At 36.9% G+C, this 19,492-nt stretch overlaps 1 protein-coding gene across 3 annotated transcripts in view; it reads left to right on the forward strand.

Moving 5' to 3' along the window:
* Gria3 (glutamate ionotropic receptor AMPA type subunit 3) overlaps nt 1–19,492 on the forward strand; it is a 359,624-nt gene that overhangs the window by 322,883 nt on the left and 17,249 nt on the right. For 2 of the 3 annotated variants that reach the window (XM_055612176.1, XM_055612174.1), the window contains exon 13: nt 11,315–11,562. In XM_055612176.1, coding sequence (XP_055468151.1) covers nt 11,315–11,562 — 248 coding nt within the window. Of the gene's footprint in view, nt 1–11,314; nt 11,563–12,114; nt 12,230–19,492 lie in introns of all 3 variants that reach the window. The other variant, XM_055612175.1, reaches the window with a different exon arrangement.

A 19,492-nucleotide genomic window follows, 5' to 3' on the forward strand; every position in this document is an offset into this window, starting at 1 on the left:
ATCCACCAGTAGAAAGCCCGAAATAGAATCCAGCAGATGTTTCCTCCCCCTCCTCGCCCAATTGTTCTTACTAACACTCAGTCACAAGGCAGTCATTGATTGAAGCAAAAGGAAATTGAGAGACAGTACTTGTCTGAATGTTGGAAGGAAGGACAATGAAATTGGGGTTTGGGTTATGCATTAGAAATGAAATTACTTCTGCTGTTCCTTGCTCCAAATCAAAATGGAAACTCTCTCCTTTCCTGGGTGGAAGTTGTAAAATTTTCCTACACAGGAGTTGTAATGATTCTAAAAGCATGTCATTAGAAGTACTGACTTCTTTAAACCCTGGGGAAAAACAAACAAAAAAGACCATCAGATGTGTCTTCCACTTCAGCCTCTTTTATATAATGAAGTATCAACACTATGAATCTATAGAAGGGTTACAGTGAGTAATAATATTTTTATTATTTTTTGGTTGGTTGGTTGGTTCGATTTTTGGTACAGGGTTTCTCTGTCTATTGGCTGTTCTGGACTCACTTTGTAGATCAGGCTGGCCTCAAACTCACAGAGATTCACCTGCCTCTGCCTCTGCTTCTGAGAGTGCTGTGATTACATGTGTGTAGTCACTTCACCCCTATGAATAGTCTTCTTTTTAATTTGAATTTATTTTTTTAATTTTTTTACACAGCTGAATATTCTTGAAACTAGCATACCAGGACTAATTCCAAAGTTACTCCCAATTTCCAAAGTTTATAAAAGACATTTTAAAAAGTAAGTTGTTCTCTTTTTTCAAAGAGTAGATGGTGAGTTTTCCAGGAAAGCAGTTGAGAGTTTTAGGGGAAAGACCTCTCTGAAGCTTTCAATTCAGCGGACATGGGTAGCATCTCATCATTGTTCATTATTGTGTGATTTTGGGCAAGTTGTTCAATCAACAGCAAATCTTCAAATTTCCATACCTTTTAAGGTCGCATGATGCTTGGGATTTGCCTGAAAACAAGCATAGTTTTTCCAAGGCTTGTTTATGTGAAGTGAATTTATAGTAGACACAGGCAAGTAAAATAGATAGGTTAATGTTTTTCCTAGCATTGTTTGCCCTTACCCTCTCACTCTTGATCCTCCTTTTCATAAAAGCAGAACTTATTGTTTCATCCCACTAATACTTATTGAACCCTACCAGGCCCAGATGCTGTTCTTGGCTCTCAGGTTCCAGCAATCAATGAACAAAAGCTGCTGGAGTTGCCTCAAAGGGGTGCATAAATGAGATGATGGTACATGTAAAATCACCTTGGCAGCCAGAAAAGTGTAGGCCAATATAACTTTTAAAGATACCCAATTTTCTCTTGCTTCCAGAGTGAAAGAATGGAAGGGCTTTCTGAACAAGGAAGGAAGATGCCTACAAGGTTGTATGACAGGCAAAACTCTTGCCACAACATTTTCCCCTTCATATACTTAAACCTACTAAAAAAATTTCTATTATCTGAATCACAACTAAGGGATGTCTGGAGTTTGGTGTGGTGGTGGACACTCATAATACAAGTACTTGGCAAATAAAATAGGAGGATTGCAACAGGCTACAGCTGGAAAACTGCTACTTAGTGAATTTCAGCCTGGGCTACCTAGTAAGGCCTTCTATGAAAAAGATAAATAACAACAGTAACAAAAATGTTTCTGTGGAGGTGAGACTTCTATGTTACAGAACTTGACAACAGGCCTACATACACTACTCACACCTTGCTATACCTCTTACAGTCTCCTACCCTGCTCACCTCATTAGGACATGCATTAACAATATTCTCTTCTAACCTTTTCAGACCTTAAGAAATGCAAAGTGGGTGAGGCAAAGGGAAGGTTAGAGCTCTCCAGAGCAGCTGCAACATCAGCTTTCTTTCCTTCTAGCACCTTTCCTTGTAAGGGTCACTTATCCATATTCTGGTATTTTACCTGCAAGGTATCATTTGTTTATAAATATTTGGAAGGACATGCATAGTACATGAATTAAGTAAGTACCCTGGTCAGGCAATGTGAATCCCAAAGCCACCTTTTTGAATTTGTAACATCTATCAATACCACCTGAACCCTTATTAAAACCAGAAATTTCACAAGGGCTAAACAACACAAAAGGAAACTCATATGGTAGCTTACCATTTCAGTCTTAATTAAAGAAAGGTTCCATCTAGAGATGAAACTGACTAAGCTGTCAAATGATATCATAAAAGTTAAAAAATGAGTCCTTTGGACTTTTATCTTACTTAACTTGCTGTTCTATGCATGACAGACTAGCCCTAAAAAAGAGCTTTTCATAATGTCAAGAATCCCACATTCCTTTAGGGGACATGAAACTCCCATTCAATAAAAATGTATCCATTAGAAAACATAGAAGCCCCTTTCATATCAAAGAATTCATCTATAATGACTAAGGCTGCTGTCAGAAAAAGGGTGTGACCTGGGACTATGAAGGAGGCTGATAATGATATAATGGAGGAGTTAGAAGCTGAGCCCTCCAAAGTCAAATCTAGCTCTTATGTGTGGCATTTAGATCCTAGGCTAGTCTTGCACACAAAGCAATGTGGTTTGATAACAACAGTCAGCAATTAATAAATAAATAAAGCCAGTCTCCCTTGAGGCACACTGGGCACAAATTGCTCAAACCCATTTTCTCTGACCTTTCCTTCATACTATGTTTTCAAACTATTCTTTCACATGTCTTAAGGCATAAAGAAATTACAAAACTTAAACTACTCTACTTAGAAAGAACATAATACTTTGTCCTCTGATAGCAACCTAATACCATAAAATAAATTTGTATATTTTGCTTCTGTTGACAATGATTTATTGGTATGTTTAATTCATTCATTCAATTGCTTCTAGATTATCCATATGAGGACAAACGTCTGTTGAAGGGAAAAATTATATTCATGTCCACATCATGAGACATTATAGTTCTCTTTATGTTCATGGCATTATATCAAACACATTCGTGGCCAACTCTGGTGACATAATTTAGGAGCAAACTTTGAAAAGTTAAAAATATATCTGTAAGATTATGACCAGAAAAGGAGGACTAGGATTCATGTCAGACAGGTAACAAAAAGTGTCCTTAGAAGTCCTGCACAGATGTAGCCATGACAGCTCAGTGTCCAAGAAGGTTCTCCAGTAATAGGAACAGGGATTGTCTCTGACATGAACTCATGGGCTGGCTCTTTGATCACCTCCACCTGAGGGGGAAGAAGCCTTATCAGTCCACAGAGAAAGACAATGAAGCCAGTCCTGATGAGACCTGATAGACTAGGGTCAGATAGAAGGGGAAGTAGACCTCCCTATCATTGGACTGGGGGAGGGGCATAGGTGAAGAAGAGGGAGGGAGAGTAGGATTGGGAGGGAATGAGGGAGGAGGCTACAGCTGGGATACAAATTGAATAAACTGTAATTAATAAAAATAAAATAATTTTTTAAATGTATAACCTATAAAAGACGTAATTAGCATGTAACTTTTTGATGGTAGACTGCAGACTACACAATATGTGGGAAAGAGAATGAATTTACTCTGAATAGAAGAAAGAGTTAGTCCTCACAGATGGCCCTTCACTACTCCATTTATTCCACAGACACACCCTGAGAAGTTGCTTAGTACATGCTAGGCATCGTAACCAGATACTGAGGTGGCAAAGATATGGCCGCTCTCAGAAGGGCTCTGGGAATCTCCTTTTCTATGCAAAAGAATCAGTGCTGACTAATATGGATGGATGGAAGAGAAAAAGAATGCTTGATTCAAGAAGTCAGAAATAGGATAAGATAAGGGAAAAGAAATTTCTCTCAATTCAACCTTCTCTACTACAGAGAAACCTACCTCGTAAGAACTAAGAAGTACCTCATCAGCACAGGCATTTGAACAGAGGAGACTTCATTGGATGGGAAGGTTGGAAGGTGCCTCTGATCTCTGCTACTGTGTTTTTCTACTGACTCCAACCAGAGCTCTATTGACCAAGTAGATGTTCCAATTTAACATATAGGGAAAGTAAAAAAAAAAAAAAAAAAAAAAAAAACATACTAAATAGGTTTCCTCAGGAACAGGGTCTTGGTTCATGTAGGTTCTAATGTACAATCCACAAATACACTACAAAACAAATTTTAAAGGGAAAAATTAGGCTGGTAAGATGGCTCAGTAAATAAAGGCATTTTCTTCCAAGCCTGATGACGTGAATGTAATCTCTAGTACCCAAATAGTGGAGAGAGAGAAACAATTTCTATGTTATTCTTTGGCCTCCAGTGTAAATCATAGCAGGTTGTGTGTGTGTGTGTGTGTGTGTGTGTGTGCACGTGTGTTTCCTCCACCAACAAAAGTATAAAAAATCAAGTCAAGTGATGATTTTTGTTAATAGCAGATCACAGATATTCTGCAGGAATATACCTAGAAATTTATATATTACATGCATAATATATATTATATATAAATATGTATATAAATATATAATCATATATAAGAAAGTATTGTAATTTTGCCTTAAATTTTAAATTACATTTCTTTTTAGTGAGTGCTAATGTAATAATAACATATATTATTCTTTTGAGATTACAGTTCCATCATTTCCACCTTCCTTTCCTTCTGTCTAACCCATCCTGTGCATCCATTCCTTGCTCTCTTTCATATTTCCCATGCTCTTACCATAACACAGTAGAGCCATGTTTTACTTTCTTATGTCTATGGAAGAATTCCTTTATTGCTGCAGCACCACTGGATTAGAGTAACTTGGAACAAATGTCACTATTACAAAGAGATGCAACGTCAGACTGGTGACCTAAGTGGCAAGTGAATCACTAGTCACTGGCGTCCACATAACAGATTAGCATATCCCAAGATTCAAATTTTTATATGCACACACATACACAATTTTCATCTTTGACCTTGATGCTTTATTGCATGCAAATACTTTGAAGCGTGGCTGAAGTCATTAATGCTAGAACTCTACCTGATCTGCCAGTGTGGATTAATTAATCTTTTCATTCTCCATTCAATGTATTTTTCCTTTGGATTTCCTTTGTTAATTACCTAGTAGTGCTGTCGTTTGGCCTTACTACATAAGTGATTCTATTTTCCGCCCTTTCTTTTTGACACAATGTGGTGCTCTATGGAATGAAGGAAATGAATAGTGGCAGGTTGGGGGAAAATGAATTTGTTATTACAGATATTGGCATAATTTTTTTAATTGAAGTTCAGATGATTGAACTAGCTTTCTATCCCTTTTATTGCCTCTGGTATTTCAGTCAAATAAAAATAGTCTCTAAGAAAGAGAAAATTCTAATATTTATTTTTTTCTTCCTTTTTTATCTGAATGTCATACTGTCAGTTAAATACTAGTTAGGAAGATAAATGCCTTGGCTTAATTTTCTCACTTATGAGCCATTTCTTCCTCCCACTTCTTAACCTTCTTCAAAAACTAGTCATCAACCATGACCCAATCATATCTGCCAACTCATTGACTTGATTTTATATCCATTAGGGTGTGCTATGTGTACATAACATACATTTAAAGTGCCCACTTCAACCACTGCCATTTATTCTCCTAGAAATGCATCATTACCCAAAGGAATAAATCTTTTAGTCTGCAACAGCAATCAAAGAACTCAACTAAATGATGAAGCAAATTAGTACAACCCACAGCCTGCTTGGATAAGAATCATGAACTTCTTTACCTTTAGCTTATAAATTTATCTATGATTGTAATGGCTGCTTTGCTAACAATGTATGGCACAAATTGTTAAGAAACCTCCTCCTTACTGCTCCTTGCAATCGTATCTGATTGGGCCAAAAGGAAGACTACGAGAAAATCTATTTATACAAGAATATATGCCCATCATAGTGTAGTCTTCAATGACAACAAGGCGGAAGTTGCAAATATAATATATTCACAGATTGAAGATTTATTTAACCATTATTAAATAGGTGTGTTTATTCTGATAAAACATAAAGAAATACAAGTTGATAATAAAGACCAAATTATGACAGTGGATTCCTTTGGAGAGAAGGGAAAGGTATATGACTATGAAAGGTAGAAAGGTCAGTTTCAAGTAATTGCATATGCTTGATTTCTTAAACTCTCTAGAAGGAACATGATCTTATTAAATTTTTACATATTCATGTATATCTGAATCATTTACTTTTTTCTTTATTTGGGGGACAACAAGCCAGGAAATTTCTGTTAAACTCAATTACAATGTACTTCATGATGACACTTAGAAATTGCTTTACCTATCAGTTGAAGATAATGTGTAATATGTACATATATGTCTGTGAGTCAGATTTAAATCTTCAAAGACTGATTATTAAAAGATCATTAATGATGAAGTTACTTGTATGGGCAGATACCAAGTCAGATTAAGAACCATTTTTCTGACCTTGGACTCTTTAGCCTCCTACCTCAGCCTCTCCAGTGTTGGAATTACAGGTATGTGCTATCAACTCAGGCTGCTAAGTAGTATTTTAAATAGTTTTTCAAAGCAAAGTACATATCCTGGATTAGCAGGTTGATAGCTTTAGCCAAAGACAAGGTCCAATAATATTTAGACAAACTTGACTTGTGGTGGCTATTTTTAGTTATCTTGATATCTTTTCTTATCCAAGACAGGGTTTTTCTGGGTATCCTAGAACTCATTATGTAGACCAGACTAACAACAAACTCAGAAATCCACCCATACCTCTGGAGTATTGCAATTAAAGGTGTGTGCCACCACCATCCAACTTCATCTTGATGTCTTTTGACATTAATGTGGTTGTCACCATGACCAGGCTTAATCTTATTATTAAATAAACTTATCATTAGTGACTACAATGTGTGAAATGGTACTAACTGCCAACATGGCTAGCAAAATGAATAAGGCATAGACTTTGTCCTCAAAAAAAATTCTTAAATAACAAGAGGAAAGACAGACATGTAGCCAACCTCAACATAATCTAGCGAGCTCTGCAGCTAAAGACTGAGCAACAGTCAAAAAGGTACTTCTGTGGGAACAGAAAAGATTTTATCAGAAGACATAGCACTTATTCTGGATATTACAGAAATAATAAGGTAGCTCAGGCAGAAGCAAAAACAGTATCAAGGACCTAAGACATGAAACTATGTGGATGATTTCAATGAATACTATGCAGTCCAATGTGGCTAGATCTGAGCAGAGTATAGCCATGACCATAAGTACCCATGGATATCAGACATAAGACTTAAAATTTTGTTCTATAGATTTTAAGAAAATTTCAGAGGATTATGAAGAAGGTTGTAATAAGATTAGTTTGGACTTCAGAAAGATCAGTTGAATAGAGAAATTAAGCAAGAAGACAATAGAGTCAAGACCAGAAAAAAAAGATTGACGGTTTGCTGCAATGACAATGGAAAGATGAAAAGACAAGTTGCACAGTATTTCTTCATAGAAATGGTGAAGGAGAGAGAGAAAAGTAAGAGGATACTTTCCAGTTTAGGTGTTCAGTAGTTGAATGGTAGCAAGAGCCAGGCTTTTTAATAAAATGTTTTATAAGGAGTTATCTTTAGGCCTATCAGTTGGAGATGTCTATCAGAAAGGCTTTCTTTCTGTTCCCTTAAAGCAACTCTGGAACCTAAACCTATTACTTCCTCTTCCATTGATCCTACCTTAGTCTTGTCCATCTCCATCTGTACACTGAACTCTTAGAATACCTTTCAAAGTAATGTCCTTGCTTTCACTCTGACCAACCTTCTAGCCCATTCTCTATAAAGCAGTCAGAGTAGTCTTTTTAAAATTAGTACTGGAAGAAGACCTTGGAACTCATTGGCACAGGAGACAACTTCCTGAACAGAATGCCAACAGCACAGGCTCTTAGAGCAACAATTGATAAATGGGACCTCATGAAACTGAAAAGCTTCTGTAAAGCAAAAGACATTGTCATCAGAACAAAACGACAGCCTACACACTGGGAAAGGATCTTCACCAACCCTATATCTGACAGAGGGCTGATATAGAGAATATATAAAGAACTAAAGAAATTAAAAAGCAATAAATCAAGCAATCCAATTAAAAAATGGGATACAGAGCTAAACAGAGACTTCTCTGTAGAGGAATATAGAATGGCAAAGAAACACCTAAAGAGATGCTCAACGTCCTTAGCCATCAGAGAGATGCAAATCAAAAGGACTCTGAGATTTCACCTTACACCCTTCAGAATGGCAAAGGTTAAAAACGCAAGTGACGACACATGCTGGAGAGGTTGTGGAGAATTGGGAACCCTCCTCCATTGCTGGTGGGGAATGTAAACTTGTACAACCACTTTGCAAATCAATCTGGCACTTTCTCAGACAATTAGGAATAGTGCTTCCTCAAGATCCAGCTGTACCACTCCTAGGCATATATCCAAAAGATGCTCAAGTACACAACAAGGACATTTGCTCAACCATGTTTGTAGCAGCTTTATTCTTAATAGCCAAAACCTGGAAACAACCCAGATGTCTTTCAGTTGAGGGATGGATACAGAAATTGTGGTACTTTTACACAATGGAATACTACTCAGCAATTAAAAACGAGGAAATCATGAAATTTGCAGGCAAATGGTGGGATCTAGAAAAGATCATTCTGAGTGAGGTATCCCAGGAGCAGAAAGACACACATGGTATATACTCACTTATATAGTCCTATAAGATAGGATAAACATATTAAAATATGTGCACCTAAAGAAGATAAACAAGAAAGAGGACCTAGGGTAAGATGATCAATCCTCATTTAGAAAGACAAATGGGATGGACATTGGATGTAGGAGCAAACAAGTAACAGGACAAGAGCCTGCCAAAGCAGATGCTGAGAATCATAACCAAACCCTCAGTAGAGTGCAGGGAATCATATGTAAAAGGGAGAGTTAATATGACTGGAGAGGACAGGAGCTCCACAAGGACAAAATATATCACGGCACAGGGGTCTTCTATGAGACTGTTTCTCCAACCAAGGACCATGTATGGATATAACCTAGAACCTCTGCTTGGATGAAGCCCATGGTAGCTCAGTATCCATGTGGGTTTCCCTAGCAAGGGCAACAGGAACTATTTTTGACATGAACTCAATGACTGGCTCCTTTACCTTCTCTCGTCCCCTGAGGGAGGAACAGCCTTGCTAAGCCACAGAGGAGGACATTGTAGCCAGTCCTGAAGATACCTGATAAGCTAGGGTCAGATGGAAGGGGAGGAGGACCTCCCTTAGCAGTGGACTTGGAAAGGGGCAGGGAAGAGATGAGAGAGGGAGAGTGGGATTGGGAGGGAATGAGGGAGGGGGCTACTGCTGGGATACAAAGTAAATAACCTGTTATTAATATTAAAAAATAAAAATTAATATAAAAAATTAGTACTGGATGTTATGCACACACACACACACACACACCTCCTCAAAATCTTCCACCAGTTTCTGTTATCATATAGAATAAATTCAAACTGTCTAATTATGACCTACAAGTTCTGACCTGATTATCTTTCTAAATTCATTTTCTCCCATTTTTGCTTTTTGGTCATTCAGCTTTAGCCATCCTGGCTTCCTTTTTTTTTTTTTTTTTTTTTTTTTTTTGTACTTTATACAATGCAAACCTGTTTCTCTCTCAGCGTACAGTTTCAGTGACTCCATGAGGGTCTTTGTGAGTAGCTTAATTGCCATAAGCATAAGGCTTAATTTTCATGGAGGCAGCTCTGGGAATTCCAGGATCCACTTGCATAAGTCTCAAAAAAAATCCCAATGTTAGGGGGATATAACAGGAACTGGAGAATATATTATACTCATATTTCATGTATAAGATGCTCTTCATCAAAGAAAATAATTGAAAAGTTGCAATGTGGGTGCCCCAAGTCCAAAAATGAGCAACTGAACAACTTTTCAAACAAGCCAGAATGGGTGCCAGGAAAGCTCACAGTAGGACACTATCTCAGTTCTCATTAAATGACTTCTTATAGCTTCTAGAGTTTTCATTCGTAAGGATCTAGCTACCAATTCAATTGGAAGTTCTGGGGCCATTGTGTTCATTCTTCCCTTATATTCTCTAAAGAGAAATACATGGAGCTACAAACATATTAAGTATTTGCTATACATTCTAAGCACCATCTAAACTTTAAAGAACTTTAACAGGATTAAATTGAAACTGAAAAAATAAAGACAAAGGTGATTTGGAGTGATAGGGAAAAAAAAGTTTTTGTGACGCTTCCACTAAAATGGAAAGAACACTCACTATTCATCCTGTTATATACTCCACAACTCCAATAGGTGCTCAATAAATATTTGTTGGAAGAGTAGGTGCATGGCTAAATACACTAATGCAACTTCAAATCCCATATTCAAAAATAATGCTCCAATGACAGAAAGCAAACATTTTGTTTATTCTGCTGTGGTTATACTTCAGTAGTGCCTGGTTTATTTCTAAACACTTCAATTTAAAAGAGACATCACAAATTCAAATTAGCTTACAGCTGAAAGAGCAAAGTTCTGAGAGTTTTGTAAACAGTAACAGCCAATAGAATTCAGCATAGTGAAATCAGGAAGGGACATAATAAAACCCTTGCAATATTTGAAGGATCACCCTGAGGAACAGCATTGCAGAATTATTTTACATAGCTCTAGCAGGTGGTGCAAAGGAAAGAAGGTCTAGGAAAAAAAAATCAAAAGATCAGCTCAGCATTGTTTGTTTGTTTTTTTGTTTTTTGTTTGTTTGTTTGTTTGTTTGTTTTTACCACAACTGACCTCCCATCCAATCACCGCTTTCAGGCAAATGCAGTATAAACACATAGCAGAATATTGTGGTGGGGGTCTTTATCAAGCAGAAAATTCAAATAAGAAAGTGCTTTCCAAATCCATATTATAACCAGTTAGTAAGGCTGGGAAACTAAGTCATGTGGCCATGACTACAATTTTTAAGTGAATTTGCAAATAGCAGAAAGCATCACAATTAGCAAGGATATGCACAATTTGGAGAAATCTGCTTTAAAAAATATGTTGACAGATGTCTGAAAGTGTTTGGACAGTGATAGTGTAGCATGGCTTCGATACTGCGGATTGTAATAAAAATTGATTGGGGGCTGGTTAAGAGCAGATGCTGTTCTTCCAAGGGACCAGCGTTTGGTTCTCAGCACCCAAGTCATTGAGCTTACAACTGCCTGAAATTCCATCTCTAAGAGATCTGATATCTATCCTCTTCCAGTGTTTTTGGTTACCTGCACACACACACACAGTCACACACAAATAAAGCTTAAAATTTAAAAACAATTATGTTTGAAAACTACTCTGCAAATGTCCCTTTGAGATGTCCTATCTGGCCATCCAAAGAATTCTTATCTTTTTGTCACAGAGATCCAAAATTGCTGTGTATGAGAAAATGTGGTCTTACATGAAATCAGCAGAGCCATCTGTGTTTACCAAAACAACAGCTGATGGAGTAGCTCGAGTTCGGAAGTCCAAGGGAAAGTTCGCCTTCCTGCTGGAGTCAACCATGAATGAGTACATTGAGCAGAGAAAGCCATGCGATACGATGAAAGTTGGTGGAAATCTGGATTCCAAAGGCTATGGTGTGGCAACCCCTAAAGGCTCAGCATTAAGGTGGGTGGAATAATATAACAATATCCGTGTTGTTATAGTATTCCACCTACCCTGATGCATTTTGTTGTCATTTTCTTTCTTGTGGATTTTGAGGTAACTTAAAAGTTTAAAATCTACAATATTCCATCGAGTTAAATAAGACGGTAAATTACGGTTTCATCTATTTAATGCATCCATTTTTTTAAATGTTCTCTCTCTGTGTTGTCCTCTCTGACTGTTTGTTGCTGCTTTAATTTTACAGTTCAACGGCTTTTTCAATTTAAATGGTCAAAGCCAAGTTATGGTGACGAATGTTAATTGCATGGATGTGGTGTTCTTGTTACTTTTTTTCTCAAAGACAATTTCCCCATCCCGCACACTTCAGTTTTGAGCAAATGTTATCCTCCATGCCACCTTCCAATATTTAACCCTGTATTTGCTGTACAGACATTTTTATAGCTCCACGTTCTGTGAAATTTAGCCAATTTGTCCTCTTGTGCTCCTTTTTTTATACGTTAACGATTTCCTAAGCATTTGTGCATTTTCTTACAAGTTATGTTTTATCGTTTCAAGAAATGCTGTTAACCTGGCAGTATTAAAACTGAATGAGCAAGGCCTCTTGGACAAATTGAAAAACAAATGGTGGTACGACAAAGGAGAGTGCGGCAGCGGGGGCGGTGACTCCAAGGTCAGCCTCAATGTCACCACAACCGGGTACCCTTAGTGACGAGTAATCGGCAAGACTGTTATCTTATTATTGAGGAGAGAGCACGAGACACACACAGAAAGTAGAATGACCAGGTTAATCCTCTGCCTGGCAGCTTTGGGAACCAGAAAGACTTTAGAGCACTGCCCATATTTTTGATCTAACTTGGGTCCCTTCTTAAACTCCCAGACAGAGGCTTCCTGTCCATACCCCTTCCTTCCCCCACATGCCAGATTGGTTTCCATATGAAGGCCATTACACGGGTTTCAGTGCCCTAGGCTTCAAAAGCTGAGGGGGTATCCTGTGAGATTCGCCATCTGTCTCTGTTGAAATGTGTAAGAAATCAGATGACAAGATATAATTTATTTGATTCTATTTTTTCTAGGATGTGATGCTTGCTCATAGAAGTTGCTTGAGTGAGTCGGGTGACTTCTATTACTTGTATGAGTGATGAAATGTTCTTCACTGTGTGTGATGACTGATTTAAGTAGGCCCCACTTAACTTGAAAAGCAAAGAGAAAGATCAATTTCAAGTTAAATGGGGTCTTTCTTTAATAGGTCACCCCATACAGAGACTTTGCAAAAGTGTTTTTATGTATTTAAATGCTTGCGTCGCCTGTGATATTACTTGTGTGTGAATTCCTGATTTGGCTTCTTTTTAGCCATGTTTTTGGTTCAGGTAGGTCTAATTGTTATCCAGGTTATCATCATGAGAAAACACATCTTACTTGCCATTCCTTTGGTTCCAAATAGTCTTCTTAAGTAGCCATCACCCAAGCAACAGGAAATAGGGGCTTTCTCAGAAACCAAGACACCAAGTCATGGAAAGACACTTTGGGTAAGTACAGGAGAAGACCTGAAAACAGAATTCTCCATGGCCCAAGGGGCATGATAATGATACTGAAACATGTGAGATCAACTCTTGCACAACCAAGATACCATGGACATTATAAGGTGGAGAACAGTGTTTCCCAACCACAGAGCAATAGAGAGGCAAGCCAAAACTTTTTAACTTCAGAGACAATGTTTATAATCCTGCTCCTCTCTTTCCCTTTCCATCCCTCAGGATCCTGGCAGAATAGCTAGTTAGCCAGTCTACAGTATAATGTGGGTTTGGAAACACTGATCCAGAGCACTGTGAAAGAAACATATTTAAAGAAAAAAACCCTCTATGTACAATTTTACTGGGCATTGCCAAGGCCTTTTATTGTAAAACCTTGATTAACAAGAATACACCGAATGAGTGGTAAGAATTGTCAGTCCTCATTCCAAACTTCACATTGATGAGAAACATTAATGATATCCAAAATGAGAAGACCTCAAGAAATAGAGTTTTTATTTGTCAAGTGATAAACTGTGGCTAGATTACATTCAGCTCTTGCTCCTATTACGTCTCGACATCTGAATTGACCCTCAAACATTAGAGGCTTCTTCCCTGAGGCATGAGAGTGGATAAAAGCATTTCAAGGCAGCATATCCATACCCAAGAATGAAACAAAGTGAGTATTCTTATTAACAATCCCATCCATCTCTATGGATTCCAATTAATCAAGGTTTTACTGTGTGCCAAAAAAGCAGTGACTTTCTTTCTTGCCAGTGTAAACTGATGATGCTGACAATTTAGCCAATCATTTGCTTCATTTGATTTTTACAGTGGCTACCCAGATACCCAAAGTATTCAGCACTTTCTTCCCAACAGTTTTCTCATGTTATTAGCAGGCCACAGAGAATCTAATTCTATTATTCAAGTGAGTTACAGAATGAAAATGGAGCTGGATTGGACGTGTTGTTCTCGTGAACTCATCATTCAAAGGAGCCATGGACTGAATCAAGATGACTCTAAATAATCCACACAGTGCCCAGAACTGCCCAGAAGTTTTAAAATAACCAGGGGCTTGAAGCTTTACATGGATACAAAGATGCACAGATACACACACCAAAACAAAACCTGTACATATTTGACTCACTTTTACTTTTCATGAAATGTTTTGGTATCATGAAGACCCTAAAGTATTAAACTAGCTCTTTGCTAATTATAACCAGCAATCAAACTGTTTGTTCCTTTTCTTAGTATTGCCCCTGATTTTTATCTAGTAATTTTATTGGCAACTTCCAATTCCCAGACTTTCTGAAATTTGGCATGCAAATAGAAAACATTTCAGTAGATCTTAATTGTTTCAAACTTCTTTGACTACAGTGTTACCTGCCGGTCAACTTTCAAATTACTTTTCTTGGTCGTCCCTTCATTTTACCTTTTGAAATAAGTCAACTCCATTCTCAGCTATGGATAATAGTATGATCAGTGCTGCCTAGCCAATGACTGCTTATTCTGCCTATGAATTACCAAGGAGCCTGCCTTTATCATCTTCCTTCTTGCCACCTGCTGTTTTCTGAGAGTGAGCACAAGAAGGAGCATGAAACTAACTTGACTGACTGTTTCACCACTTCTTTGTGGCTAACATCTAACCAAAGTCCATGGAGAATATAGAAATGCACTGAAACCTCATTAACATGGAGTACTTTGATTAATAACATAGGATATACTAGACAAGATCCAGTCTAAAAATTAAATTTATATTATTATGGATATGGACAAGAGATGTGTTGAGCAAATGAATAGTTTAGAATAAACTCAGTTGAATTTTTCCTTGAGAGAACAAAACTTTTTTTTCAAATGTTGGAAGCAATCATCAAATATAATCATATTAATTATATAAATCTATCTACTAAGAGAGTTCTTATGAAGACCTCCAATAATGCAATATTTTATAGCCAGTCTGAACTGCAAGATAGAACTAAAGTAAGAAAATGTCATACTTCAGATTTATTTTGAAATTCAGGATTTGCTTCACTCATTCAGACAATCCTCTTTGTGTACAGCTCAAATCAAGGAAGTTTTACCCTATTAGTAAAATGGCTTGAAAATTACAGTTCTTTATTGACTCTTGTCCCCAGTTAACATGACAAAATGACCACTGAATGTATCATCATTTTGCAAAAAAAAAAAAAAAAGTGAGATCTAGAGATGGTGGTGACTTTGAGAAGGTCACACAGCCAATGCCATCACACATCTCTTCTGACTTTCAGTCTCACCTCTTTAGAAAATATTGCAGAGAGCAAGTGATTACAGCTACCCACCCAATGAATGATGTGACTCTGATTGCATGTGATATGTTTCTATAAGAATCAGGATTATTCTCAATCACCTTGTTACTAGGCAAATGGCATATTTAAGCCATTCTAGCCCCCAGTACTGGTTACTAAAAATGACAATAATCACAAAACCTGACGTTTATAAGTGCTTCCACTATTTCAAAAACACTTTTACACCTATTATCTCTGAAACCAGGAAAGGGGGAAAATACCTGTATTACTTAGCTTTCTGTCTTGCTCTTACAACCTTTGAATTATGATAAATGGGTAATTATGCTAAATTGTTGACTTTTCCCTCTCTAACATGAGACAGCATGAATACTGAACATTTCTACAAAAGCTACTATGCTATGGAGAGAACAGCAACTTTTCATGTTGTTGAAAATGAGTACAATCTTAAACTAATGCAATAGATACTCTTTTATTTTCTGAATACAAGGAATAAAGAACAAGGTAATTAACTGGAGTAACCCCTGAATGAGGCCTATAAGATAGAACCAAAACACTGCTTGCCTCTACCAATTTCTGAGATCTGGGCTAATAAATCCTGGACAAATTATATCTGATCTGCCCTTGAAGGTCTTTAAATATACAGAGATATCATGGAAAGAAAGACTATGGCTTAGAAATTTTCAACAGATAAATCATCCAGTTATGTTAGTTCTTTATTATAATACATATGAAAATGCACTAATTAAGAGGCTGTAGGGTGTTCCAACTATAAACCCAGATCACCAGATTTGTGAGACAGCCAATGAAAGTCTGTTATGATAAAACATAGCAGATAGGGATTTTACAGAGTTCCCATATATGGGCATCAACCTTCTTCCACAGCTTTCTATCAGTCATCTCACATTTTAAAATTCTAGTTCCTCTACCCACATAATTTTCTTCATAATCTTGAGTAAATGATACCAGCTCAGCTTTTCTACATATCTTTTCCTTAGTAGAGCAAAGAATGTCAGTTAAACAAGCTATTTGTACCTATAGTGATAAGATATTACAAAACCTATCCCATCTCAGTCTAAATTTGTATCAATTGATTTAAATAGACTTTCAGTATCTATACTTCTAAAGTTGAAAGATGGCACACATTGCATGCCTTTGAGAACAATGAAACAGAATGTTTAAATGGGACCATTCTGAACTTGAGTGCAGTAAAAATTGTGCCAAATGTGTGTACCTTCACTTGTAAGGCATATAGGGAAATAAGAAATGGTGGCTATGCAAGTAAGTCACCATTATTTAAGTAAATTATAGGATGATAATTATGGTGTAGGGTATCAATAAAAATACAGTTGAAATTTAAATACATAGAACTATAAAAATTTGACAAATGTGTGTCACACACATTGAGAAAAATAATGGAATTTATTTTAATAGATTAAAAAACTCTCCCAAATTAAAATTATTTGTATCTACTTTCGTCTGTGAGCTTTTAGAGTAATTTCAAGTTTGTTCTCTTAAGAAATTCAACAATTTGCTTCTTCTTCCATATCTCTAGCAGTCTTTTTTTTTCAAACCCTATACATTTGCTTAGCAAGTCTTCCATTAAGAGACAGTAAAAACTGGCACTTTGAGATAGCCAGTTTCCAAATTCCCTCAGATCCATAGTTGGTGGTATCTAGATGAATGAGACTATAACTGTTTTTCCCACATGTATAAATGAGCTCTACAGTTTTGTATGTATTTCTTCTCCTATGTATGTCTACAATTTTTCCTCTCCTATGCCACCATCTCTTAATCACTTCTCTTCCACACCCAGAATTCTTTGACAATCTTGGGCCTTAGGGAATGGATATGAATCTGCATCTGCCTTTATCTGCAACAAAAATGGATCTTTTACTGGCAGGAGCCATTCCTAAAGGTTGACATTTTGGATGCCCAGGGTTAAGATGGATCCCAATGACACTTTATTGACACGGTTATGTGTGTAGGCAAGAACCATTACAGAACAATGACACTTCCTGGGTCTTAGCAGAAGTTCCTGTGAATCCCCAAGACTGGTTTGGGATCAAGGAGTAGGGTGAGTATGTTATACTCTTCATTGGTTTGCATGTTTCTGTGCTGGTACTGCCTCCTGGAAATATGAAGAACCTGACCATTTTCTTTCCTGGTAGTGACTGAATTTGCTCCTTGAACTTATTCAGGTCTTCCTCCCAAGAGCAAATCCTCACTTTCTTTCAAATGGCTGCTTCAAGCAAGGGACCAATTGTCTTAAGAACTGAACCAGTCCAGTACTGCCAAAACCAATGATTTTGCAAATGATGCTAAAAACGAAATTCTACCATAAGGGAAAAAATATAAACCACAAAGAAAATACCATTTAATTATCTCATTTTTTTACTTAAAAACAACTGACTGTGTGGCCTTAACTTAATTTCTATGATTAAGGCATGATTGATTGTATATATTGGTATCCTGATAATATGAATATGTTTTTTATTGACCAACAAACCCAAAATATCCAACACCAGAGCTACAGAAAGAAAGAACAGCAGGAGTGAAAAGCAAGAAGGTAAGAATAATGTTACACAGTTGCCAAGAGGAAGGACACTGTTGCCATGGCAAAGATTGAAATGATGCATATCTGTGCCCTTTATTTCCCTTGATCAAATCACAGGGTTTTATTTCATTTGAAGAGATTGTAGAACCACATTGTCTGGAAGGTAGGACAGCCATGGAAAAAAAATATGAAAGATTTGATGCACCTAAATTGTTTTTGTTTAAGTTGGGAGGTGGGGTTGGTGGAACAGGGGGTTATTTTATGGAGAACAGTTAAAATCCATTCTCTTTTGAAATTTTTTAGAGAGCGGTATAGCATTTGGCCCTTGGCACATGAGGCTGGTATCTATTAGTCTGAGGTGGCAAAAATGTGGTCTAAGTGTTGGATTTACATTTTTTATTTATTTTATTTACCACTTAAATGCTTCTCAAATATAGATCTAAAACAACAGCATACTGTATTTTAGTATATACATATTATATGTGTGTATATAAACATATATATAGTGCCTATATGCAAATCTATATACACAGAGAGTCATAGTAAAACTGCTAGTTTTTCCTGCAATCACCACTAGGAATGCAGGAATGATGTGTGACTGCTAAAATGTGTGCAGGAAGAGATTGGAAGGTACCTTTGGTTTGACAATCTATATCAAATCTGTAGGTCAGATATATAGCCACTACCTATTTCATCTATATTTGGATAAAGCTAAGATTATTTGTAGCCTGAAGACTTCCATGTTTTCAGAAATGTTCACCACTTGAGTTTCTGGTTTTTCTTGATACTGCTGGAATAAACACCAATCAAATTTAATATCTTGAACTTCTAATGTATGTCAAAATGTAATTTTGTAAGCTTACTTGGACAACAAGTGGGAGTCACATTTACAATGGAATTTTTCACTGAAACACATTATTTCTCCACCTTAGTATCTTCCCTGAATCCCTTCTCTCTGTTGGGAACAAATTGAGTAAGAAATCTTTGAAGATAAAGAAAGCTATGTGAAAGAGTCCATAGCTGTTAATTGTTTTGCATTCTTGTTTTAGAGAAGTAAACCAGACAGAGGTCTAGTCTTTGACAGAAATTCATCATGGAAATCTGTGATCTGTATAATTAAAGGTTCTCTTGTTTTGAATATAAGAAGTTATCATACAGGAACACCACTGGGTTCAACTCCGTATTTCAAGTTTACTTCTGAGGCTGCTGTGCAAGTACAGATGATCATCAACACATTTCAGTCATTAGCATTGTTAGGCCTTTAGAAAAATGACTCACAGCTTTCAACTCCTAATGTTATATGCATACATTATTGAATTTGCTCTTTGCACTTACATTAAATTATGATCCCATTAGCAAGGAGTTAAATAGGTTTTAGCTACATTTGTGAAGTACATGGTTATAAATACTCTCTCAGAGGAGCCTTCTAACAGCTAAGCACTGCATAACTCTGCAAATCATTGGCACTTCCTCTGTGAAAATGAGGGTCACTTGGACAGTCAGAGTCTAGCAATGCCAACAGTCAAAGAAGATGGAGGCAATTCTCAGTGATTCAAAGGCAGAAAGTTTAAAATAGCATAAATCCT

Source organism: Psammomys obesus, unplaced genomic scaffold (assembly GCF_907164565.1).
Source record: "Psammomys obesus unplaced genomic scaffold, mPsaObe1.curated_primary_1811, whole genome shotgun sequence".
Taxonomy (NCBI): Eukaryota; Metazoa; Chordata; class Mammalia; order Rodentia; family Muridae; genus Psammomys; species Psammomys obesus.